The following is a 25,279-nucleotide window of genomic DNA, read 5'->3' as shown; positions in this document are numbered from 1 at the left end:
TGAAAAGGAAAACATCGTTTTGTGGCTCAGATAGAAAAGAGAGAAAGCATAACAGTACCTGAAGAGCAGCGGACAGGTCTGAGGTAGGAAAGAGAGAAATGTGCACCTGCAAAGAGTTGAGCCTTAGGCACTAAGAAGAAATTAAAAATGCAAATTAAAAAGACAAAATCATTGACTGAAACAAATTGTTCAGTGTAATCAAACCTTTTATTGTTCTTATGCTTGGAGCTTTCGCTATAGCTCTAGTGTTAAACACTAATTAATCCCTATATTCCTCAACAAGAGTATTTTACAGACAGAAAAAAAAACGACTCATTTCCTTGGTATATTTACCATCTAGTTTTCAGTAGGATTGTAGGCTTTAACTGCTTGTTTCAGTTGTTATAGATGAAAATATATATATTTTGCCAGAAAGGTATTTCAACTTTAAAGGATTGGTCAGTCACAGCACATCAAATTTCTTCTGAATTGTACATTCATATTTGAATATTCATATTTGTTCATGCATCTACTTCCGACAGTCAATGTTTTTTTAATGGGAAAAAGGTTTTTCAGACACCATCAGATGTTATCTTGCTTAAGGATGCACCAAATCCACTATTAGTGGATTCAGGAAAACCCAAATCCTTTGCGAAAGACTCGGCTGAATACAAAACTGAATCTGTATCACATGCATATGCAAATTAGGGGCAGGATGGGTGAAAGAGAACCAAATTTTTACTTCCTTGCCAGTGTGATTTCTGATTTGGTTTGGCCAGGCACAAAGATTCAAAGAATCTTGCTGAAAAAGGTTGAATCCTGGCAAAAATACAAACCAAATCCTGGATTCGGTGCATAACAAATCTTGTTGGATGCAAACTCAGCAAGCAGCAATGTCTTCCGACAGGCATGTCGTATTGCATACCAAATTTACCATATTCTTATATCAGTCCTAATTTATTTTGAATCATGTAACTACATTCGACTTGTAGGATGCGATCTGTTAATCCGACACCATTTCTACAAAATCTCCCATGTAGTTTAGTCCTAACAGGGGTCTGGATGTAATACACAGGCACAAATTGCCCCTATCTCTTTGACCCTTTGGTATTGGCTGCAAAACAAAGCATTTTACTGCAGGGGATGCAATAACACTATTATTTTCAGGAAGGATGTGGTGTTATTGGTACATAAATGGCAAGTTATGCGTACAATTTTGCACTTTTATGTTTTTAATAAAAAAGTCCTTAAGTGTTTGAGCAGTTATTATATATTTGTCTGGAAAATGTCTCCACTGGTAGCAAGAATGTATGCTTAAAAATGACAGTCTTACAATTTTATGCCATTGAGTGCATACCAGACAGATAAGGCTCTTTTAGTAGGCAATAAATTAAATGGCCTTGTCATCACATCAGTCTTTGACAGTGAGGGAAGCCATTTCCTATCATATAACTATTACAGTTTCCATACGTTTATTTAAGTTTCTTCAATTAATCTCTGACATTTCCCTTTGATGTGTTGTTTTTTTCCCCATATTTTTTAACCTATTATCTCAACGAAAATGGCAGAATGCCAGAGGTCTCCCAGTAGAGATCCATAGACTTGTGCTTGAATCTACATGGTAGAAGATCTGCCAAAAGCCTTTTCCTTTAAGATCAATCTGAAGCAAAAAGGTCAAATGATTACCATGCAGTGGGTACTTCTTAACCAATTAAAAAATATAATAGAGTCAAAACAACACTGCTACTATAAATTACTTGTTAACAGACAGCTATGTTTCCCACACAAAACAGTTTTTTTACAATATTGTGTATCTTGGACATTTTGGGCCAGATTCAATTCAGTGAGAAAAAGGTTTATCCCGTGAAAAGTAATGGACGAGATTCAATTTGAGATGCAATTCAATTCAGAAAAACTTATCCTACTGTTTATCATGTGAAGTTTATTGTCTATTGAAGACTATAGGAAAAAAACTGAAGCTGAATTGGGAGAAAAGTTTTTTCTCCTCAAATTGAATGTTGATGACTTTTCACGTGATAAATCATGATATAACTTTTTCTCACTGCATCTAATCTGGCCCATTATATGAAACTACTGTTATAGGCAAAAATTTGTCTGTCAAATTGTTTAAGAATGCATGCAGGTCTGCACCGGACAGCTTACTGACCACTCTTATCCCAACCAGTGGATTGTGTAGAAGGATCTTTACTTTTACAGCAGAGATAAAGGGCACACACAGTTTTGTCCATTTTTACAAATTGGATGCACTTGTGCTGGACGCAGGGCAGTTGTATCCGATTCAATGCCCACATTGTGTGCACTGCTGCAGCAATGTTGCATGAAATCTTTCGGACGCATCCAAAATTGCATTTTACTCACTGCATCTGGGTACGTGAATGAGCCCTACAGAAGATATTTGTGATCAGTCTTCTACAAGTTGAAAAATGAAAGCAAATTGGGTACTATAGATAACTGCTTTGTTGCAATTTATTAGCTGTGTTAATAAATCAGTCCCATAACAATATACCGCTTCCTGCATTTGACATGGAAAGCAATACAAAATACTTATTGTTATCTAATTTCAAACTTGTTCAGTATAATGATCCTTTAATAGGTCTTTGTAGCTTACTCTTGAGTTCATGAGTATAAACTCCATCAGCACAAGGTCTCTTGACTCTCAAATAAGACTGCAGAAGGGCATCCAAAACAGGAAAACTCTCCAGAGCAACCCTGAACTTTCATATGCCCTCTGTGCCTTCAGAGTTGTACCTTGGCAAAAGTACAGCTGCCTGTTTCTACATATCCGGAAAAGAGAAATCCCTGATGTGTCAGCATGCCATGATTAGCATGTTTATTCACACTTATGAAACGCTGTTGGTCCCACTTAGACTCTCTGTCTTTGATCTGCCTCTACAGATTACTTCACTTTTAACTTTCTTAGCTCTAATTTAAACATCTGACTCACTTTATTCCATGACTAAGTAAGATTTCCATGTACATGAGTCAGACTGGGCAAGAATAAGACACACATTCTTTCTAAGCTTTTGGGGGTTTCTTTTGTCAAACTATTTTACTTTGTTCAAATGAACATCAGAAGTGCTGCATCATTCCCACAAGAGATTGTTGATACTCTATCTGGATGACTTGTGCATTCTATTAAATAAACTAGCACGAAAAAGCAACGTTTTAATGTCATTGTTTTATCATTTATCCTATAACTGCCAGCAAAGTTGAATCTGCATTGCTGGTCATAAAATTACAAGGGGTTATTTACTACATGTAGTTTAGGGTGCAAAATGTGCCCAGGAAAATTGCTGCAGGTGCAGGTCATCAAAAAAAATAGAGCAGAGACCTGCATTTATCCAATTTTTTGGATAAGTACTGTATTGGAAGTACTGTATTCATGAATGGTAAACAAGGGGAGTCACATACGTAGGTGCTCCCACCCACCACCACCATCATGTCTGTTGTTTAGGCTGCTACAAAGCCCTCTTCTTGAGTACAGACAGGGGTGTTTCATGCCTGCTGGATATGTGCTCTGCACCACACTCCAGATATTTTTTTATTTTGTGACACACAGAGCTCCGTCAGACCCCAAACACATTTGTTTTTTTAAATGAGAACTAAAGAGGCATGTTTTGTTCCCTTAGTGCTCTTGCATTTATGTCGGAGGCCTTAGCAAATGACCACCACAGAGGGAGGGCCAACAAAATAAATTCTACCATGCAGGGCTGTTAACTTGTAGCAGGATAATATGGCAAAAAACTGTGCAAACCAGAAGGGCTGCAGGCATAAGAGCTGTCACTGTGCAATGCTAGGATGACATCACCAAAAGCTTCTGCACACATCAAATTTTGCTCAAAGATTCTGAAAAATTGTGAGAATGCTGAATAGTGATAGGAAACCAAGAGAGAGAGCTCAAAATCAGGTAACTCCTGGGAAAATAGGAAGAGCTCTGACCATGTCAGATTCGATTCATTCAAAAAGGAAAAACCATGTTGCTAGGCAAGATCTAGTGCTGAAATAGCACTAAAAGGAGTAAACAGACATGTTTCAGAGGTCTTTCAGTTGTTTAAAATCAGGGGTCCACTGCTGGGAGATACTTCTTTCAATAGTTACTGCAGTTCTAATATATTTTTGAACCCTTGAGTCTCGTGTGCAGAAAGTCACTTGAGTTTTCAATAAAGTTCCAGGATTTTAAGCCCGTTCCAAGGGCACTCTCAAATAATCATTAACCTAAAGGAATCCCGCGAACTGCTATTCATAAAAAAATTATTTTATTCAATTAATATATATATATATATATATATATATATATATATATATATATATATATATATATATATATATATATATATATATATATATATATATATATATATATATATATATATATATATATATATACATATACAAAAGGAAGCCAACCTTAAGCTTTTCGTACCCTCCTGTACTTGTCATTGGTGTCTTTGGTAATATCACATTAGTCACATAATTTAAAACCAGGATGAACCCACCCTTGCTAGTTTAAAACCAATCAGGGTGGGATCATCCTGGTTTTTAATTCTATGACTAATGTGATACTACCAAAGACACCTATGACTAAGTACCTGAGGTTACGAAATGCGAAAGGTGGGACATTGTTGAGTTATGTACTACCTTTTATATATATGTTAATTTAATAAAATCATTTTTTACTAATAGCAGTTTTCCTTTAGGATTCCTTTAGGTTAATTATTGTTTACTTGCAAGTCTTTTAAATAAAATAAAAAAAGACTCAAGAGTTCATAATGAGTGCAGGAAGTCATTCATATTTCTGCAATCATTTGGAAACAGAGGCTTGACTCTGACCTAGTTTTGGGAACTTTGGCACCTGTAGTACTACTTCAAGTTCTCACAGGAAAGTAAATATTTCCAACTGGTTGCAACAGAATAGCATACCATTCTACAGTTTGTTCAGCTATAACAGATTAAATCAGAGCCAAGAGTTCTACTATGCCTTGGTACACTATGCCTTATGGAGAGAAAATTGCCATCTTAGTCATCTGCCTCTGACACGTATTTACCATGATAGGAATCTTGTTTAGTATCACTAGCAAAGAAGAAATGGACTGGGGCAGAGATGTGTTCCTATAGCCAGGAGTACAAATCTAAATATTATCTAGCCTCTAGGATACTGAGATACTGTCCCCAGGGCCGGATTTACATAGTGGGCGCCCCTAGGCCCACTGCCATTCGTCACCTCTGTTCCCTCCCCTTTATTCGTGCAAATTTTCATCATTTGGACCGGAGCAAGAGGGATTGGTGCATGGGAAATTTAAAAAATGATTGTATCTCCGGCGCATCCCCACTGTTTTTGAACCAATGTGGGTGTGGTTGGGCAGCATGCCGTCCCCCTAAAATCCTGCCACCATAGGCCCGGGCCTAGATGGCCTTTCCACAAATCCGGGCCTGACTGTCCCAGCTCAGCGTGATCACTCTGGATATAAATTATCTATTCATGACTGCAGGTTCCATTACACTGATATGTATCATGCAAGGCTCTGACCAATGAACTTCTCAGAGAATATCTATGTGTAAATATGGCATGAGGAACCTGCCAATTTCGATCATGGAAAACTATAGGGAGCTGAGGGATCAGCTTCTGTAGGTCAGAGCATATAATACAGTATGTCCAGGGCCCACACTCTACACTTGGCCTGAACAATGCACCTAAACCAGCAACACCACTGTTTTAAAACCCAGAGAAAACCACATTAAAAGTAATTCCACAACACTTGCCAAAAGCAAATCCTTGCCTATTATAAGACAGACTTTGTCCTCTGCAGTGATCCCTTTCCATGCTCACTCAATATAATTGTACTGAATGCAAACTGAGGATAACGTTGGTGGTCAGAATTCACCAGATGCAGGTGCAAGGGTATAGCAACATAAATCTTCAGGACTTTCCCTGACACTTTTTTAAGCTCCAGGCATCTTTGATCAAGCTGCATTGATTGTTGATAGACAACTCATGGCGCAACACAGATCAAAAAGTATCCAGAAACATAGAATGTACATTCCTGGCACTATCAGGAATCTGACAGTTAGGATCATGGATTTTGCAGTCTGTAGTAGATAATCAGTTATCGTCATGATATCAACATACCAAAATGTAGCAAATAACACTCATATGTACATATTTATATCCTATCCACATTCCAACCTCAATATTGTAAAGCAACAACAAGTATCTATAAAACAACAACATTATTCAACAGAACCTCAACTGATTATGAAATAAATTTGACACTTCAAGGAGCACTAACTACAAAATGTCTTGTTCATATTTGCTGAATTGCCTCTACAGATTATTAGCACATACTAGAGCTCAGTGGGGATTGTATATGTACATGCTTCCCAACCAACATGCACATTCTTGGACATGACCACCTACCCTTAAGCAGTGAGCAATAAAAAAGGTGTTCAGACAGTAATTCTTCATTTTAAATGCAATTGGTCCAATTTTACTGCATATAGGCCAAGCAGAAATAGTCTTGTACCTATCATCCACCCCAAAATATTCTGTATGAGTGCCAAGCCTGTTAGGAGGGAACTGCATAAGGAGGTGTACTGTAACCAGGACCCCCCCCCCCTGTTGTGCATTTTATGAAAATACACTGTATATATGGGAAATATATGTTTATGGCTCATCTAAAATAATGGTTTTGTGCCTCAGATCTTGCAGAGGCGCAACTTGGGAGCCGTGCCCCCTCTGCACAAAATTGTGAGATCCTTGTGCCTCCCTCTAATATCGCAGAGAATGCAGATCTCTGCCAGCCCCCTGTCTGCTTCCTTGGTAATAACGCCACTGGAAAATAAAAGCCAATTATAAAATAATGTATCCAATTATCTGGGAATAGTTTGTGAATCATGTGGGTTTATAAAGAAAATGTAATTCGCAACAACATTAGACCTACAGTACAGTAAACTAACCTATAGTGTATCTTTAAATTGGAGAGCATTCAGGTAAATCTATTCTTGAACAGCAATAGAACAAACCAGCTGCTTATTATTTCCCGTAATCACTGTAAAAGTAAACTGCATAAGTGTTATAGGAATAAAAAGGTCCCATTGCCCAAGGTGGAAACAACTGGTTTTCTTCTAGGAACAAGGTGTGTTACAAGCTGTGACAGGTAAATTCCTTTACTCTTAGTCAAATCCTCAGCATATTTTAAAGAGCATATTGTCTGGACAACAGTTAGTTCAATTCAAAGATTAAGATAAAACTATACTTTTTTTTATATAATAATGTATTTTTCCTGCAATCCTTTGTAGCCTTGCCTCATACATATACAACACTTAAAACCCTAGATAAAGGCCATCCAAGTTTTTTCAGAAACAAGTGTGCTTGCATTAACCAGCGTGGAATGTAAAAGTATACAACATAATGTCGTTTTTAAGGCTACATCGACTGCTGAGTTGAAATGGGTTAAATATCACTGCACTTACAGTAAGATCTTGTTCTGACACAAGGCAGTATATCAGTTTGATGTAAAGCAGAGCATATATATAACAAAGTAAACGGAAGACACAGTAAGGCAGCATAGCATAAACTACAGTGCCAAGCAAAAATAACACATTCCTCAAAAAGTCCTCTTAAGCCTGAAATCCATGACAGATTTAGCATTAAATGACGAAAAAAGCTCCTGTCCCTAAAAGCAGTCTGTAGCCAAATATATTACAGTGGGAAACAAAAATGCAGCTTGAAAAGAAAATGTAATTTCAAATGAACATTCCGGATGAGGCCCACGATAACCACCCACCCACTTGTATTGCATCAAGACAACTACAGAACAATATGAAGCAGAAAGCTGAAAGGTAATCTGTGCCCCCCATGCACTTAAATAAGGTAATACTCCACTGCCGTAGAAATGCTCCCAGTTTCCATCCCCTGTTCCTTCATTTCATGCTCAAACAGGGTAGTAGTAACATGTAGTAAAAGCTTCAACGTTTGCACCAAGCTTTCACACAGGTGACCAGTAAGTGCTACCTGCTGATTGACCACTATGAATTACATCTGGTGCAAATGTTTTGACTTGTGCTACATCCCCTTAAGAGTATGCAGATATAGGATCCGTTATCTGGAAACTCGTTATACAGAAAGCTCCTCTTTAATATTAAAACAATACATACTAATTGATCCATACTTATTGTTCTAACACAATCCTATTGTAAATAATATTATTTTTTAGTAGACTAAAAGTATGTAGATTCAAGTTACAGAAAGACCCATTATGCAGAATATCCCAGGTCACGAGCATTCTGGATAACAGATACCATACCTGTACAGACATTGCTACATAAATGGCTGTATATAGTTAGAAATAATGAATTCATCACAGATTTGTTGCATGTACAGTATGTTACTATAAACAGAACAATACTGTATCAAAATGATGCCGATACAGCAGGTATTCCATCTACATCTACTGATATACAATTAAATTATTATATTAAGTAATCACATATACACAAGGGATTGGTTTGGATTCATCAGATAATCTTTAAAGCCAATGCTATACGGGGGAATCTGAAAATGTCCTATAGGGTTCTCCTTTGGCTGCCAAATTGTGCTTTTCTGTTCAGACACTTGCTGGTAAACACTACATGTTGATTTTTACAATCCACCATTAATAGCCACTGAGGGAACACTGAGATACTGATGTACATGTCCACCATATAATAAATGCAAAACAGCAAACATGTGAGTGCTTGGCAAATTCAGTGGCATCATATTAATTTACCTCCTGTGGACCATCCCTAGTTTCAGCAATCTAGAGTGATATCTAGAGTTTGTAGGAACCCTTTCCAAGAGATATCATGTTTGCGTCTCTAATGCCCATCAGTAGAAAGGAGGGTTCAAGGATAGAAGGATTAGGTGCCTGTGAGACTCTGGTACCACTGACAGCAGAATGTCGAGTCCTGTATATATCAATGACTACATAATACAGAATAGCCATGTATTGCATTTAATATATATAAATAGTGATGTCATCAGTTATAATGGGTGATTAGTTATATTATTTGTGTCACATGACTCACTAAAAAGTATGTATTATTATTACAATCTAGGTGTATATATATATATATATATATATATATATATATATATATATATATATATATATATATATATATATATATATATATATATTTGATAAAGGTCACACATGCATACATACATACACATTGAGATTCCTTTTAAACTAGTACAGCCTAAAAGTATATATTTATATAAACCCATTACCTGAAATACAGCATTGCCATTTCCCATACAGACAGTCCTCTTTAAACAAGCAATTCTTTATTTTAGGGATGAGCTTTTTATCTGTAATAATAGGATAGTACCTTATACAGGTATGGGATCACTAATCCAGAAGGCTCCAAATTATGAGCAAAGCCGTCTCCCATAGTCCACTTTAAGTAAATAATTCAACATTTATCTAATGATTTCTTTTTATTGTGTACTTGATGATACAGTAGCTAAGCTAAAATCTATCAATACTTCCAGCAAAACAATCCTATTGGGTTTATTTAGTGTTTAAATGTTTTTAGTAGACCTAAGTCATTACGCTCCAAATTATGGAAACGATCCCTTATTTGTAAAACCCCAAATTCCAAACAATTAGAATAATAGGTATATAATATAATAATAGGTATACCTGTGACTAGTACTTAATGGTGGAACACAGGATCACTATGAATGAGGTATGAGTAAAAAGTTCTGGTCTGTCACTGCGCTGGGTGCCTAGAATAAAAACTGCCTAAAACAAGGAGTGCAAATATGAAATATCTACATGGCTGAGCATTTCATTCATTGTGAACAGCACCAAGTGTCTAAAGCTACTGTTTTGCTATAGCAAGTACCCAGTTAACTTGAAGTTATTTACAACTAAATACTTGTGAATGAGTAAGTGAGTTGAGCAGTGCTAACTAGTACTCACCTACTCGAAAGTTACTTGATGTGAGTGTGTCAGCAGAATGACCGTTCTCACTTATAAGCGTGGTGGTGTTTCCCTTCTCACAGCTGTTCTGACAGTGGTGCTTGGTGCAGGTCACTTTGCAGATGCTGGGTGTGAAGACCACCTTGATGCGCCCTGTCTGGTTTCCCACTGCTAGGGAAGGCACAGAGAAAAGGAAAAACAGACATATGAGCTTGGTATCCATTGGCCTGCTCCCCAGACAAGGTGAAAAAGCAAGACAAGTATGAAAAAAGTGCGGCAGCTCGTCAGGGCTCTCTGCTCTGTATCCAGCGGTGTCTGACACAGGAGTAGGAAGATTAACAAACAGAACTCCGGGATGGACTCCAAAACCACACTTAAAGTCAAGTCACCAGAGTGGGATTACTAATCACAATGCTGCATTTCATTCACAGGGGAAGAGAAAGGTAAAATCATAATAAAAAAAACCCCAAAGGCACAGTGCATGACAGCTTAAATAGGCAGCTCTGACAGGCAGATGTAATGCAAAAAGGCTGGCTATACACCTAGGGGAGTAGAAACTTCTGTTTCCTCCTGCATACTCCAGCTGTTCCTGAACTTATTAAGTCTCTCTCTCTCTTTGCCTTTCTCTACAGCCCGTCCCCTGGAAATGTTTTAGGCATGCGGCACGTCTGAGAACATCTGTCTCAAATCTCCTGGCACCCCGCACTACAGTGATCAAATCTTGTGTGACGCAGCTGCCCAGACCCAAATCTTTTTTTTTCTCTACTTTTTGGCAAAGCCACTCCCAAAAGGATTTGTTTCCTATGCTGCCTTAATTCATTATACCTACATAGAAGGCAAATGTGGAGCAAGTGTTAACAACTGTTGGTTACGTTTCCATTTCTTCAGTCCTTTCTCTTAGCATTAAGAAGAAGGGCCATTAGGCCTGACAAAGTTAAAATATGGCAATTGGGCATATTCTGCTAATGTGTAAAACCCTCAAGTTGTTTGGCTTCCAAAAGCTGCCTAATAGAAAGTGCCATAAGGGTTGCTTTTAGAGCAATTAGTTGTGTGTAAGAAGAATATTATACTTATAGAACTAGGGGAGATTGTGGATGCACACCTAAGGCTTTAAACTTTAAACTTTTTGAAATTGGCCTTAGGTGTGCATCCACAATCTCCCCTAGTCTATTATACTTATAGATATAATATCCTCACCAATGGAAGGTAGGCGGGTGGCTCACTGAGCTACAGAGAGGCCCCTGTGGTCAAGAATTGAGACACGGACAGGGGTAAATATATGTACTTTATCCCCTGCTCTGTGCTATTTGGCTAAACTAAACTTTACATAAGTGATTACATACTTTTTGGATAACACATTTTTGGCTATTGGATCCCATCCCTGTAGTTCTTTCCGCAAAGTTTTAATCATGGATCTTTATATTAGGGACAGGTTTATTTTATTTAAAACAAAAAATGTCCAAGCCTTTTTTTTTTACAAATGCCAAATGCAGTTTTCTAACACTAATTACCCACAATATACAGTAGTGCTTTTCCCAGAATCCCACCAAAATAAAGGGCCCTGTCAAAGCTGCATTCACCATATCTTGCACCTAATGGGCCAATCCAGTTGGAAAGGGTGTCACTTCTGGTGCACACAGTTTATAACAGAATCAGTGGCTGATTCACCTGAGGCTAGTCAGTTGTGATTACGGATACATCTTGTTTTAGGAGGGACGGCACATGTGCACTCCTAGCAAGTAGCCACAAGTTCGTAGGAGCATGTAAGTGTGAATAGGGTCATAAATGTTTGGTTTCTAAAACAGCATTCATATCCCCAGATGCTGCTGAATTACTGCACATCCATCATCATTCATGTTAACAGCAGGTTGCCCCCCCCAATGATGCAAAGCATATTTGTAACTATATTTATTTATCCCCGATTAAGTCGCACTGGCTGATAAAATAGATAGCTTTTTAGCATATGAGGGAATACACTGTATTCATTACATGGTTATGAAAGATAGCTCATAGTACAAGTTGATCCAGGGACTGGCCCGATTGCCATCTTGGGGCAGATTTACTAAAGGGCTAAGTTGCCGTGGCTAGCGAAATTTCGCCAGAAATCTAATCTGCAGGGACGTCACCAATTTACTAGCAGGTGTAGACGACAATCTGCTAGAGAAAGGACCCGTCATTACCGCAGTTTCGTGCCCTATCGCCAGGTGAATTTTCGCTCATGCGAACAACTGTTACTCCGCAAATTCACTAAAGTACGAATTTTACAGAACGTTACTCCTTTCTCCAGAGTTTCCGTCGCCACCTTAGACCAGGCGAACTGATAACATTTGAGGGGCATGCCACATTTGTTTTAGGGTGGGCTCATGTCCAGGGCATTAGAGGATCTCTTTTATCTTTATTTTGCTTCCTTGGCATGTGTAATAATAAGTGGTAACTTCAAGCATTTGCACCAACATCTCTAATAAAGCTGTCTATACGACCAATATGTACCTGCCCTATTCAAATTGACCTAAACGTGTACTAACAAAAGTGTACTAACAAAATATCGCTAGGCAGAAATGAACGCTAGCGAAAGATCGCTATGAAATGCTTGCGCTGACAAATTCATGCAAGCGAAACTCTGCCAGCTTTTGGCTACAGACATTTCACATTTAAGTGAATTAGTAAAGAATGAATTTACGCCTGGCGAAGTGGTGCAAAGTGTGGCAGAGCATTTGCTGGTGACAATTTGCCCTTTAGTGAATGGCCTTGGTGTCAGGAAGGAATTTCTTCCCACTCAGAGGCAAACTGAAGAGGCTTTAAATGTTTTGTTTTTTCCTTTTGATCAACTAGCAGTTAGGCAGGTTATATATAGACTTAAAATGCTGAACTTGATGGATGTTTGTCTTTTTCAACCCAACTTACTGTGTTACTATGGTTCATGCTTTATATCTTGTCAGCAACTGATCTGTGCTTATCCATATACACATATAAAGCTTCAAGACAACCCATATAATGTCTGACCTGTTTAACTGACCGTAACATAACACCTGTCCTATGAGGCCGCATTCATTCCTGACTCATTCGTGACCCTTGTGATTAAGCATCTGACCTTGGTCAGCAAAGTATGGGAGTTCCATATGGCAGAGTGCCATAAACTGCTCATCAGCTTCTGGCTTTGTACTTCTCTATGATCCTGTAATGGCTTGAAAGCATTCGCAGATAGAAACCTCACTGTGCAGAGTTAACTGGGATAGCCTTTCATCATGCTGAAGGAAATGAGCCATTTGGAATGAGAGAGGGTGGCTTCCCTTTTTATCTTTTTACTCATTTCCTCCTAGGAATATTTTGGAGGTGACCACCAAAGTGGATATCCTGTTAAGATGCACTGAGTAACAGCAGAACATGGGAAGATCTATCACGCTGATCCTGTAGCAACCAGCCGACTGAACAGTACAAACACAATATTGTATATTGCAGCAAACACGTTGTTAATTAAGAAAACTGAAATTGTAAGGATAGCTATAATGTCAGCTTATATTGCTGGTGCCCCTAAATTAAATCAAATCCGGGCACATGTGCCTTGTCTGCAGCACAAATAAAAATAAATATTGAGAAAATAGAAATAATAATTGAAAATAAATATAGATTGTTCCCTGAGTCCTTGGGCTATAGCCGAGAGGAGCCTGCGCATTAATCCATCCCTGGCACAAGGTGCAAAAACATTGTAGTGCCTTTTTCTTGCACTTTGCACCCTACCCTGCGTTTAACCCACATGAAGTTTTACTGAAGTATCTGAATGGATAATTTGTATCTACAAGTTAGAAGAGGTATGTACAGTACAGTATGTAACAAGTGATAAGTAATTGATCTGATAGTTAAAGGAGAACTAAAGCTTAACGAATGAAGTAAACCGGAAATATTGTACATTATCTCCTGGGTGTCTGTACCAGCCCAAGGCAACCCCAGCCCTTTAATCCCAGTAGCTCCCCATCTTCTTTTTCAGATTCACTGCACATGTTCTATGTTCTGCGCTGACTCACAATATACAGTATATACATAGAATACAAATGTTACAATATAAATCTGATTAGTATTAATTCAGATTAGTACATGGCTGCTCTAAAACCAGTGGAATGTGCAGTGGAATGTAATAATTAGCCCGGCTTCTATGATATGTGATCCTTATTTTCTGATTGATGATTTGCGATGACCACTAAGCTCAGTAAGTGACAGCAGCACAGAGCATGTGCAGTGAATCAGCAGAAAAGAACATGGGGAGCTACTGGTGCATCTTCAGAGACACAGATCTTCCCTGGTAAAGGGTTGTGGTTTGCTTCGGCTGGTACAGAAACTCAAAACATAATGTACAACCTTTACAGCCTACTTCTTTAGTTAAGCTTTAGTTCTCCTTTAAATGCCTGTAGAGATGCTGAACCTTTAGGCTGGTGCAGTAAGTTCAGCATATAAAATATGTCATTTTCATCCATATTCATGTTTAGGGTTTAGTTCTCCTTTGAAAGACATGTATATCATTCGTTTCTATCTATTCTATTTCTAACAGTAATTAAATGCTAAGCAGTATATGACTTTATCTTTTTTCTGCCTTTACCCTTCCCTATAAAATCACTGTAATAAAGCTAGGTCAAGGGGTGGGGCTCTTATGTACATTATAAATACAGAGAGTATTAAGTGTATTCCAGGAGGTGCTTTCAGAGATAATAGATAGCCTTGGGGAGAAATTTCTCTAGCTGCATATTTATAGGGTCAAATGACATGCCTGGCCATTATTAATCCTCCAGTCCCCTTGACAAGAGAATTTACTGTATGGAAAATATGATAATTAAAGGTGAAATGTATCCTGTTTACAAATACTGTTATTACTACCCCAAAGCAGATTGACTCATGAATAACCAGCCTTTGGCAATCAAGATGTAGAAAATAACCTTTAGTGGAGCTAATGTATTATGGCAACACTTTGATGTCCATTCCAGCTGTTGCTTATTGTGCACTCTAACTACTCTCTGTGGACATTGGGTCAGATTCAATTCAGAAAGAAAGAAAGTTATCTAATGGATTATCACGTGAAAACTCATGGATGAGATTCAATTAGAGGAGAAAAACTTTAATCCTAAATTAGTTCCAGTTTTCACGTGATAAACCGTGAGCTACGTTTTTCTGAATTGAATTGCATCTCAAATTGAATCTCGTCCATGACTTTTCGTGTGATAAGCCTTTTTCTCACTGAATTGAATCTGGCCCATTATATGAAAATACACATGGAGCAATATACAATCCACAAATGCAGGGTGCATAGTGCCATGTTTTTAGTCGCAAGGCGTGTGGACTAGCCCTTAAGGCACAAGTGTGCCGCAGTTATCGACACAGGCCAATCATTTGTCCTGTTTCAGAGTGTAACTATATGGAAAATCAAGGAGTGCCTTTTTGCCACAAGTACCTACATGGGGCAAATTTACTAAAGGGTGAAGTGAATAACACTTGAGAAAAATCGCCAGCATGACGTCATTTTGGTACTGCTGATTTACTAATGGTGGCTGGTGTAACTTCACTAGTGCAGGAGATAGACTATAGCGGTACTTCGCTCCCTAAATCCTGGCGAATTTGCACTCTGGCGAATGGTCGTAACTAAGCAAATTCACTAAGATGCGGATTTTACTGAATGTTACCTCTTGCGCCAGGCTTGCCTTCGCCACCTCAGACCGGGCGAAGTGCAATAGAGTAGATAGGACTTCCTCAAAATTTCGTTGAAAAATTTTCTAATTCCCAAAAACCGCTGGCGTCTTTTCCTTTTTTCAGGGTGATAGGCTGCAAAAGAACATAAAAATTTCTTGGGGTAACCCGCTTCCCCCCTACATTTCCTAACATATGGCACATAAACTATACAGTGTGCACATGTGTAGGGCATTATAACAACTCTATTTTATTTTATTAAGGTTTCCCAGGGCTTGTGTAGTGTAATGTATTTGCTGCAACATATACGTCCATTCAACTTTAACTTCCCATCGTATGCAAATTAGGCAACGCTAGCGCAACTTTGCTTTGCTTGGCACAGTAATGCTAGTGCAACTTCGCCAGCGTTCGGCGCCCTGGACGCAACTTCGGATTTTAGTGAATTATCGTTGTCGTGGCGAATCTATGCCTGTAGAAGTGTTGCAGTTGAAAATAACCACTACAATGTTTAAATAAGCATCATATCACCCAGGGTTCCCCAACTTTTTTTTACCCGTGAACATCATTCAGATGTCAGGGAGCAACAAAAGCATGAAAAATGTATCTGGGGATGCCAGTGATTACCCATTTGGTAGCCCCTATGTGGACTGGCAACCTATAGGAAGTTCTGTTTGGCAGTACACTTGGTTTTCATGCAACAAAAACTTGCCTTCAAGCCAGGAATTCAAAAATAAGCATCTGCTTTGAGGCCACTGGGAGCAACATCCAAGGGGTTGACGAGCCACTGGTTGGGGATCACTGATTTAACCAATACAGGCACAGTTGTCTTTGTCATCTATGGAGGAATTTCTAGCTTTCCAGTGAAGCGCAATATATCAATTGGCAATTAGCAAATTCATGTTGTGGTTTTAGTCATATGCAATTTATGATAGCTGTTCTGTTCTATTCTGTCCAGGACTATGATAGCTATTCTATTCTGTCCAGGATTTTATTACTGGCTAAAATAAATATGCCTATGAATAGTCCAGGCATAACGACACCAGCCCTAATGATATCTTCTAATATTAGTTTCCACTTACTTCCAACATTAACGCCATCTCTGATTTTATTCACAAAAACTAAAGGTAATATGAGTAGGAAGGATGCAAGAATGTCTCCAGTAAGGATTAATTATATCTTAGTTGGCATCAAGTACAAGGTACTGTTTTATTATTAAATAGAAAAATAAAATCATTTATGAAATGTAAATTATTTGATCAAAATGCATTTATGTGAGACGGCCTTCCCATAATTTGGAGCTTTCTGGATAACGGGATTCCAAATAACGGATCCTGTACCAGGTCTATCTCAGTTTTTGTATAATATCACTACACCAGTGATTGTTGGACTTTGTTTATTTAAAATCCCTCCTTGAAGGTTGAGCCTTAAGTTAGGGCCCCCCTTAGTTCATAACGAGGCTACATGGGCATGAACACTGTACCATATGGCCACAGTTCCAACAATATATTGAACAAGGTAATAATAGCAAATACACACTCTCTCACCTTAATTCTGAGCTCCTGACCATTTACTCTACACAAACTCTGGTTTCTCAGTCTGAAACAGAAGTCTGACCACCAGTAACCAGGTAAACTAACACATGAGGGCAAATTCACTAAAGGATGAATTTTCACCTGCGAAGGCTTCGCCACACTTCACACCACTTTGACATTAATTCCCAACGCATGAGCTAATTAATCAAAATTCAAAGTTTCATCTTGGCAGCCGAACACTGGTGAAGTTTCGCTAGCATTTCATAACGATCATTCCTGCCTAGCGAGACTTTGTTAGTACATTTGCCCGTAGGTCAATTAGAATAGGGCAGGTTTAAATAGGTTGTATAAATGTCTTTATTAGAGATGTCGGTGTGAATGCTTGAAGTGGCTACTTATTAGAAATGTCCAAGGAAGCAAAATAAAGCAACTTTTAAAAACAATCCCATTTTAAAATATGACAAAACACCAGCGTTTTTTCCCCTTTTTTATACGTTTTCAGCATACAGGATATGATGTCACTGACATAAGACTGAGGAGGATGTAGTTCCATCTTAAGGAAGGAAACTCTGGCATAAGGGGTAACGTAATGTAAAATTTGCGGAGTAATGATCATTCACCTGAGCGAAAATCCACCTGGCGAAAGGGCACAAAACTTTGTTAGCAATGTACTCTTTTGCTAGCGAATTGTCCAATAAGTCTGTTAGTAAAATGGCGATGTCCCTGCGAATTTTCGCTAGCGACGGCCACTTTGCCCTTTAGTGAAGTTGCCCCATTGAGTGGCAAACCTGTGGTTTCAGACATCTCAGCAACAGCATATTAATTTGTTGAAATTTTTCCATTTATTTTCTTTTGGAAATTTTTACATTGACCATATGAGGAATGTTACTGTAATATGGGCAGTTTCACCCCAACCATTCATCCAACTTATTTTTACATGCAGGCATTGAAGCTTAATTCCTCAATTAGGACGTTTCCTTAGAAAGGCTTGCTTTGGCTTAGTCAAGCAGACATTCAAGAGAGGCCAACCATGACTTAAAACAATGGTATGCCAACAATTAAAACAAAATTCAGAACTACTATATATGGTGCAGATGCAGATTACAGACAAATAAACATATGGAAAATTAACAAACTGCATATCATTTTGTTTTAAGATACATAAAAATGTACATTTGCACAATCCTGCAGGATTACCAGACATTTGAACTTGGATGGAATTGATCCAACTGACAGGCCCATTCATGAAGATTGATCATAATTAGATGAATTGAGAAAGAAATGCTTTGAATCAGTGTAATATTATTAAATTTGTTATTCCTAAATGATTATGAATTGATCATAAACTATAATTTAATAAATCTGTCATTGTTTGTATGCACAGTAATCTTTGGCTGTATGAGCCTTTCCTACATCAGTATTAATACTGATGTGACTTGCCTCCCTTGTGTACCCCGAGAATTGGAATTTGTGTCTAATGTGGCTGGTTACCTAATCCAGTTGTATCAAATTGCACAGTGGGTTACAAACAGTGGGTGGAGTCTGTCTTTTTATTTTTTTTCATAACGAGTAGGGATGCACCTAATTTACTATTTTGTATTCGGCCGAACACCCGAATCCTTTGCAAAAGATTTGGCCGAATACCGAACCAAATCCAAATCCTAATTTGCATATGCAAATTAGGGATGGGAAGGGGAAATTTTTTTTTACTTCCTTGTTTTGTGACAAAAAGTCATGCGATTTCCCTCCCCACCCCTAATTTGTATATGCAAATTAGGATTCAGATTCGGTTCGGCCGAATCCGAATCCTGCTGAAAAAGGCCAAATCCTGGCCGAATCCCAAACCGAATCCTGGATTCGGTGCATCCCTTGTAACGAGTGATCACAATATGTGGCTCAACACAAGCTCATCCAATTCAGCTGAAACAGTCTTTCATGGCCAATGGACTTATTCCCCCATGTCTAGCCAAAGGGCTCATTTACTGACATAGGTGCTAAATTGCACAAGCGCATTTGCCAATTTCAGTCAATCAGTCATTCGTTTTTATCAGTCTGCTACTAGTTATGACATGAAAGCAAAGACTTGATTAGTTGCTATTGGCAACTACACTACAATTTAGCATGCCTGTGCTCTGGATGGTAATTAACTGCTTACTATAATTTAACTTTAAGTTATATTATATTTTATTTCTATAGAATGCTTACTACTGAAGAGTTTTCTGATACATAATAAATTTCATGCAACCCACTTTTACAGAGAGTATTAAAATCCTGTTTAGATTATATGTAACATCTGAAATAAAACATGCTACTTTGGTGACGTAAAAAGAGGCCCAATGGAAAAATAAAGAATGTCTTGATCAGTGAGACAGTCAAGTGAATACAATAAGTTGTGCACTGGACACAACTTAAAAATACAGTACAGGATAGATAGATAGATAGATAGATAGATAATAGATAGATAGATAGATAGATGATAGATAATAAATACATAGATGATAGATAGATAGATAGATAGATAGATAGATAGATAGATAGATAGATAGATAGATAGATAGATAGATAGATAATAGATAGATAGATAATAGATAGATAGATAGATAGATAGATAGATAGATAGATAGATAGATAATAAATACATAGATGATAGATAGATAGATAGATAGATAGATAGATAGATAGATCGATAGATAATAGATAAATAGATAGATAGATAGATAATAGATAGATAGATAGATAGATGATAGATAGATAGATAATAGATAGATAAATAGATAGATAGATAGATAATAGATAGATAGATAAATAGATGATAGCTAGATAGATAGATAGATAGATAGATAGATAGATAATAGATAGATAGATAAATAGATGATAGCTAGATAGATAGATAGATAGATAGATAGATAGATAGATAGATAGATAGATAGATAGATGATAGATAGATAGATAAATAGATGATAGCTAGATAGATAGCTAGATAGATAGATAGATAGATAGATAGATAGATGATAGATAGATAGATGATAGATAGATATTGTTCATGAAAGTAAAGGATTTAGTTTAAAGGGCAAGTCAACCCCAAAATGAAAATTTTCCCCCCAGAGTTGCTTAGAATAAATAATACTAAGCAACTCTGCAACATATATTCATTACAAATGTTCTATAGTTATTTACATTATTTGCTCTGATAAAATGATAAAATGTAAGACAAGGCAGCTGACATGTCTTTGCTGAGGAACTAAGACTTTTGCAACACTGTTTAAAGTAGTAGCAATTGTTTTTACAAACAACTTGAAGAGCACTGAAAATTTTGAATGAATGTATATTGGAAAACTTTTAAACTTTTATTTTGGGGTTGACTTGCCCTTTAAAAAGACATTGGAAAGACATCTTTAATAGGAATTAAAACACTAATAGGAATTAAAACATTAAAATCCTATGCAAGTGAACAGAGAGCTAGAACTGTGGAGTGAACATTTTCAAGTACCGTATAACAAAATACATTTTCAGTGCTGTATTATTATTTTTTTATTAGTAGTACTATTTCTTTTTAGGTGTTCAACACAAGATTATTACTAGACTTAATGGAAAATTTATGACTTATTATTCTTCCATTTTCATCTTCAAGTATTTATCACTTGCAAAAGTCATGGTCATGATTCAATTTGAGATGCAGTTAAATTCAGAAAAACGTATCTTACGGTTTATCACGTCAAAACTCTATTGAAGTCTATGGGAAAAAACTGGAACTAAATCTCGTCCATTACTTTTCATGTGATAAACCATGAGATAACTTTTTCTCACTGCATTGAATCTGCCCTATTAATTCTAAAGAATTTAGAATGTTTTAATTTTCTCCATCTAGTGAATGTCTATTTGCTTTGCATACCAGCTTAATTTCTACATATTAGTGCAGTAACATATTGTTGCACGCTACTGCGCCAATAAAGCAATTTAAAAGAATGTGCCTAAATCATGACTTCACTGTTCTTAAAAGCGGGACTCGTTTCCTGATCTCGTGCAACATTACAGCTCCTCCCTGTTTTCCATTGACTCATAAACATTTCATAAACAGTTGGAATGTTTATCCGCACCTTCCTTACCGTCACTTTTCAGAAGTCCAATACTAACAAAATGGAAGAGATTCATTCCAGGAATTATATATATATATGTGTATATATATATATATATATATATATATATAGATTAGCTCATAAGGATCCGCACACCAAAATTCTTTCATCAAAATTCAGTGCTTTATTCAGTACAATGATCTATGTACTGAATAAAGCACTGAATTTTGATGAAAGAATTTTGGTGTGCGGATCCTTATGAGCTAATCTACATATAAATTTTTGGACCCTGCACCCACAGGAATTATACTAAGTCCGGTCTACAGAGTGCGGTCGTTTTACACAGACTATATATATATATATATATAATATAGTACAAACACCTGCACTCTGTCCTCTTTTTTCTCCAAGCCGGGTGCTCGGTCAAAGTCTTTATATATGCATAGAATGGACCAGCACACCGTTTTCTTCAATCAAACGTGTTTATTCAATACACACTGTGCATCCAACGTTTCGGCCCGCATCCGGGCCTTTATCAAACGTTGGATGCACAGTGTGTATTGAATAAACACGTTTGATTGAAGAAAACGGTGTGCTGGTCCATTCTATGTATATATATATATATATATATATATATATATATATATATATATATATATATATATATATATATATATATATACTATATATATATATAAAAAATCTCAAAATATTTGTGGGATACCATCCATTTTACAGTGTTGGAAAAAAACTTCAAATTTTGATTCACAAAATTATGTCCACCTGCTTAGTCTATTTATGTTTTTACAACAATTAAACAGCTGAAATGTAAAATTGTTGTTTTAGAATATAACATCAGAAGTAACACATTTTCATCATTAGTTCTATTTATTTTACTGAGAATAAACATACACTATATTAATAAAAGTGACCGGACACATGCCTGTCCAACATTTCATTCCAAAACCATGGGTATTCATATGAAACTGATTCTCCCTTTGCTGCTATAAAATCCTCTAGCCTTCTGGAAAGGCTTTCCACTCGATGTTGGAACATTATTGGTGGAATATGGTTCAATACACCCATAAGAGCATTTAGCACTGATGTTGGGCAGTTAGACCTGGCTCCAGAACAGTGTTCCAATTTAGTCAGCAGGTGATTAGTTCAATTAAGGTCAAGGCTTTGTGTAGGCCAGTCAGGGTCTTCCATTCTCATCTTTGCAATACAATGCTGTACAATTCTTGGTTTGTGAATGAAGACATTAATGTGCCGATAAACATCATCATGCACAAGTGTATTGTAAAGGTCACCACCAAAATGCTCTTGAGAAGTGGAAATATATTCTCCAGAGTGATGAACTGCATCTTAAAGCCTGGCTTGTGCATAACTGCTTGCACATAAAAACCCATGCTCCCAAAATATAGTACTTGTGCTTGCACTACTTTCAAGAATAGTTTGGATCTCAATTAATGTTGTAAAGAAGGACATGTGACTTAAAAGGAGTGTATTGATATTCTCGGCTATATATGTCTGGATACTTAAGCCCACATTTGTATTTTGTCTGTGTGAATACACTTTTGTTTTTTTATTAATTATGGCATTCTGCTTTATTTAAATTGTGTATTTATTAGGGATTAACTTCAATTTACTTCCCGTAAAATAAACAATAAATTACAAGGCCCTATACAGGTTCAGATTTTTATCCCAAGAGGCATTAATGTTTTTGTGAACCATCTTACACTAATTATACCTGGGGATGCGCAAAGCAAATGACTACGAATATAATGAGCATGAGATATCACTATGCGATAACTCTGGTTCCATTTATAAATATAAATTGACTGACATTACGACCGAGATATGAACTGCAGCTGTGCATAAAGTCTGACTCATTCACTGTATGCATTGTCATACTCTTTATAAATATGGTTGATTTCTCCAGAAATAAATAGCTCAGTTACAGTTTTGTTCTTGGTTAAGGTTTGTATGATATCAACAGTTGGCTGTACCCTTCTGGAGCTAACCGGGAATCTTCCACATTATTATATTTCTGGGCAGTTATTCACGCTGTCTCCTATCACGAATGTTACCTCATTATGGGATTTTGTTTGCATTTCAAAACTCTGGACATTTTTCCTAGAAAACTCATTAGAGTGTGATTATTTAACAGATAACAGGTTCCTGTTTTGAGAACTTGAGTACAGCTGCAGTGGTAATTTACACATTTCTTTATTATGCAAGAGATATTTCTGTATTACTGAAATGTGTACATTTCATCTGCCAATCATTAGAACCATGTTAGAACCATGTTTAAAACAAGCAATGCCTTCACATGAACAGAACATCTCTATGTAGTATCCCCTGCTGTGTTTTTCTGTTGCAAAAGGTATGCTCCAGTCAAATGGGCAACTGTTAGCAGAGATTCTTTACCAAAGTATCTTGCCCAAATGAGTCTCTCAGTGAATGCTGGGTCATAATGATCCAAACAGAACAGCAATAACTGCACAGCAATACAAGGAGGTATTGTCTTGCTGCAACGTCAGTTATTATATCATGGGGGCTAATCTTCCTAACTCCCTTCCAGCTGTGAATCAAGTGCCAATATAAGCAATTAGTGATGGGCGAATTTGTGGCATTTGGCTACGCCGAAAAATTCGTGAATTTTGCGCGAAATTCGCGAAACGGCGAAAAATTTGCGAAACAGCGCCGGCGTCTCGTTTTTGACGCTGGCGCCCGTTTTTTTGGCGCAGGCGCCCGATTTTGGCGCCGGCACCCGTTTTGCCGCGAATTTTCACAGGCGTTTCGCGAATTTATTCGCTGGCGGCGAAACGCGAAAATTCGCCGCGAATTCGCACCTGGCGAATAAATTCGCCCATCACTATAAGCAATCTTATAACTATAACTAGGCCATAATAGGCACTTTAATTGCCTGTGTGGACCTAAGGTGGCCATATACACACAGATGAGTTTGTACAAACAATAGAAAGCCGGCCATACCTTGTATGGTCTCTTTTATGCTTTCCATCCTTCAGCCTGTGAGCCATTAGCAAATCCAGATTTTGTGATTTTAAAAGCCTCAGAGACTTCATGGTTATCCAAACACCACACCATATCATGGATCTAATTCATCCCTTTCTTGCCAGCATTTCATCTCCAATGATTGGATTGCTAAGCATAGCTGAACATATAGAAGCCCAATGGCAAGAACAACCCCCAATCCTGAGCTCCTCATTGACTTTGTCTTCCACTTCAAATGGAACCCATTCATATGGATCCCAATGTTTACTATGCTGCATAAATAACTGCATAATTAACAATATACTATTGTGCAGAGATCCCCAGCCTTTAATATTTTTCAATTCCTGGCTTGGAGGCAAAATTTGGTTGCATAAAAACCAGGGGTACTGCCAAAAGACCTTCCTGTAGGCTGCCAGTCCACATAGGGGCTACCAAATGTGGAATCACATCTCTTATTTGACACCCCTAGGAACTTTCTTATGCTTGTGTTGATTCCCAACTATTTTTACATTTGAACGTGGCGAATAAAAGTGTATATGCTTGCTTATAAATAATCTGAGCAAATTTCCCATCTTACTGACAAAGTGAAGGTATGAAAAGACGTGCCTTAAAAACATATCTATGGCTACATATTATTTCCTTGGTTTTCCTTTAGTTTCTGCTGTCTTTCTACACCAAGGCTTCTCATTTCTTCACTTATACGTTCTTCATAGTCTGCAAATTCGCTTCGGCCATGGGAAACATCACATTAACAGTAAGAAATAATACCTATCCCTATTAATATTTACATTCCAGAAAGTAGAACAGAAAATTTATATTTATTGGCCTCATTCAAGTTAAAACAGTCACCACGTATGGAGAATAAGAAGTCCACTCAGGGCTCAACAGAATTGCAAGCAAGCCTCACAGGGATGGCCTTACAGAAACACTGCTCTTCACGAAAGGCAGATCATTTTCAGCTCAGTATTATTGTTGGGTATACTTTTAAAAATTTGGAATTTTTGTTGGAAAGGGGTAT

The 25,279-nt window shown here is 37.4% G+C and overlaps 1 protein-coding gene across 9 annotated transcripts in view; it reads right to left on the bottom strand.

Moving 5' to 3' along the window:
* ltbp1.L (latent transforming growth factor beta binding protein 1 L homeolog) overlaps positions 1 to 25,279 on the bottom strand; it is a 231,990-nt gene that overhangs the window by 108,811 nt on the left and 97,900 nt on the right. For 4 of the 9 annotated variants that reach the window (XM_041562719.1, XM_018263017.2, XM_018263015.2 and 1 more), the window contains exon 5: positions 9,966 to 10,136. The exons of 1 other annotated variant lie outside the window; for it this stretch is intronic. In XM_041562719.1, coding sequence (XP_041418653.1) covers positions 9,966 to 10,136 — 171 coding nt within the window. Of the gene's footprint in view, positions 1 to 9,965; positions 10,670 to 25,279 lie in introns of those variants that run through there. 4 more of the 9 variants (XM_018263016.2, XM_018263018.2, XM_041562721.1 and 1 more) reach the window with 3 other exon arrangements.

This window comes from Xenopus laevis, chromosome 5L, assembly GCF_017654675.1.
Source record: "Xenopus laevis strain J_2021 chromosome 5L, Xenopus_laevis_v10.1, whole genome shotgun sequence".
NCBI classification, from domain to species: Eukaryota; Metazoa; Chordata; class Amphibia; order Anura; family Pipidae; genus Xenopus; species Xenopus laevis.
Note: the sequence above shows the minus strand (reverse complement) of the source record. Positions and strands in the feature narration are given on the sequence as shown.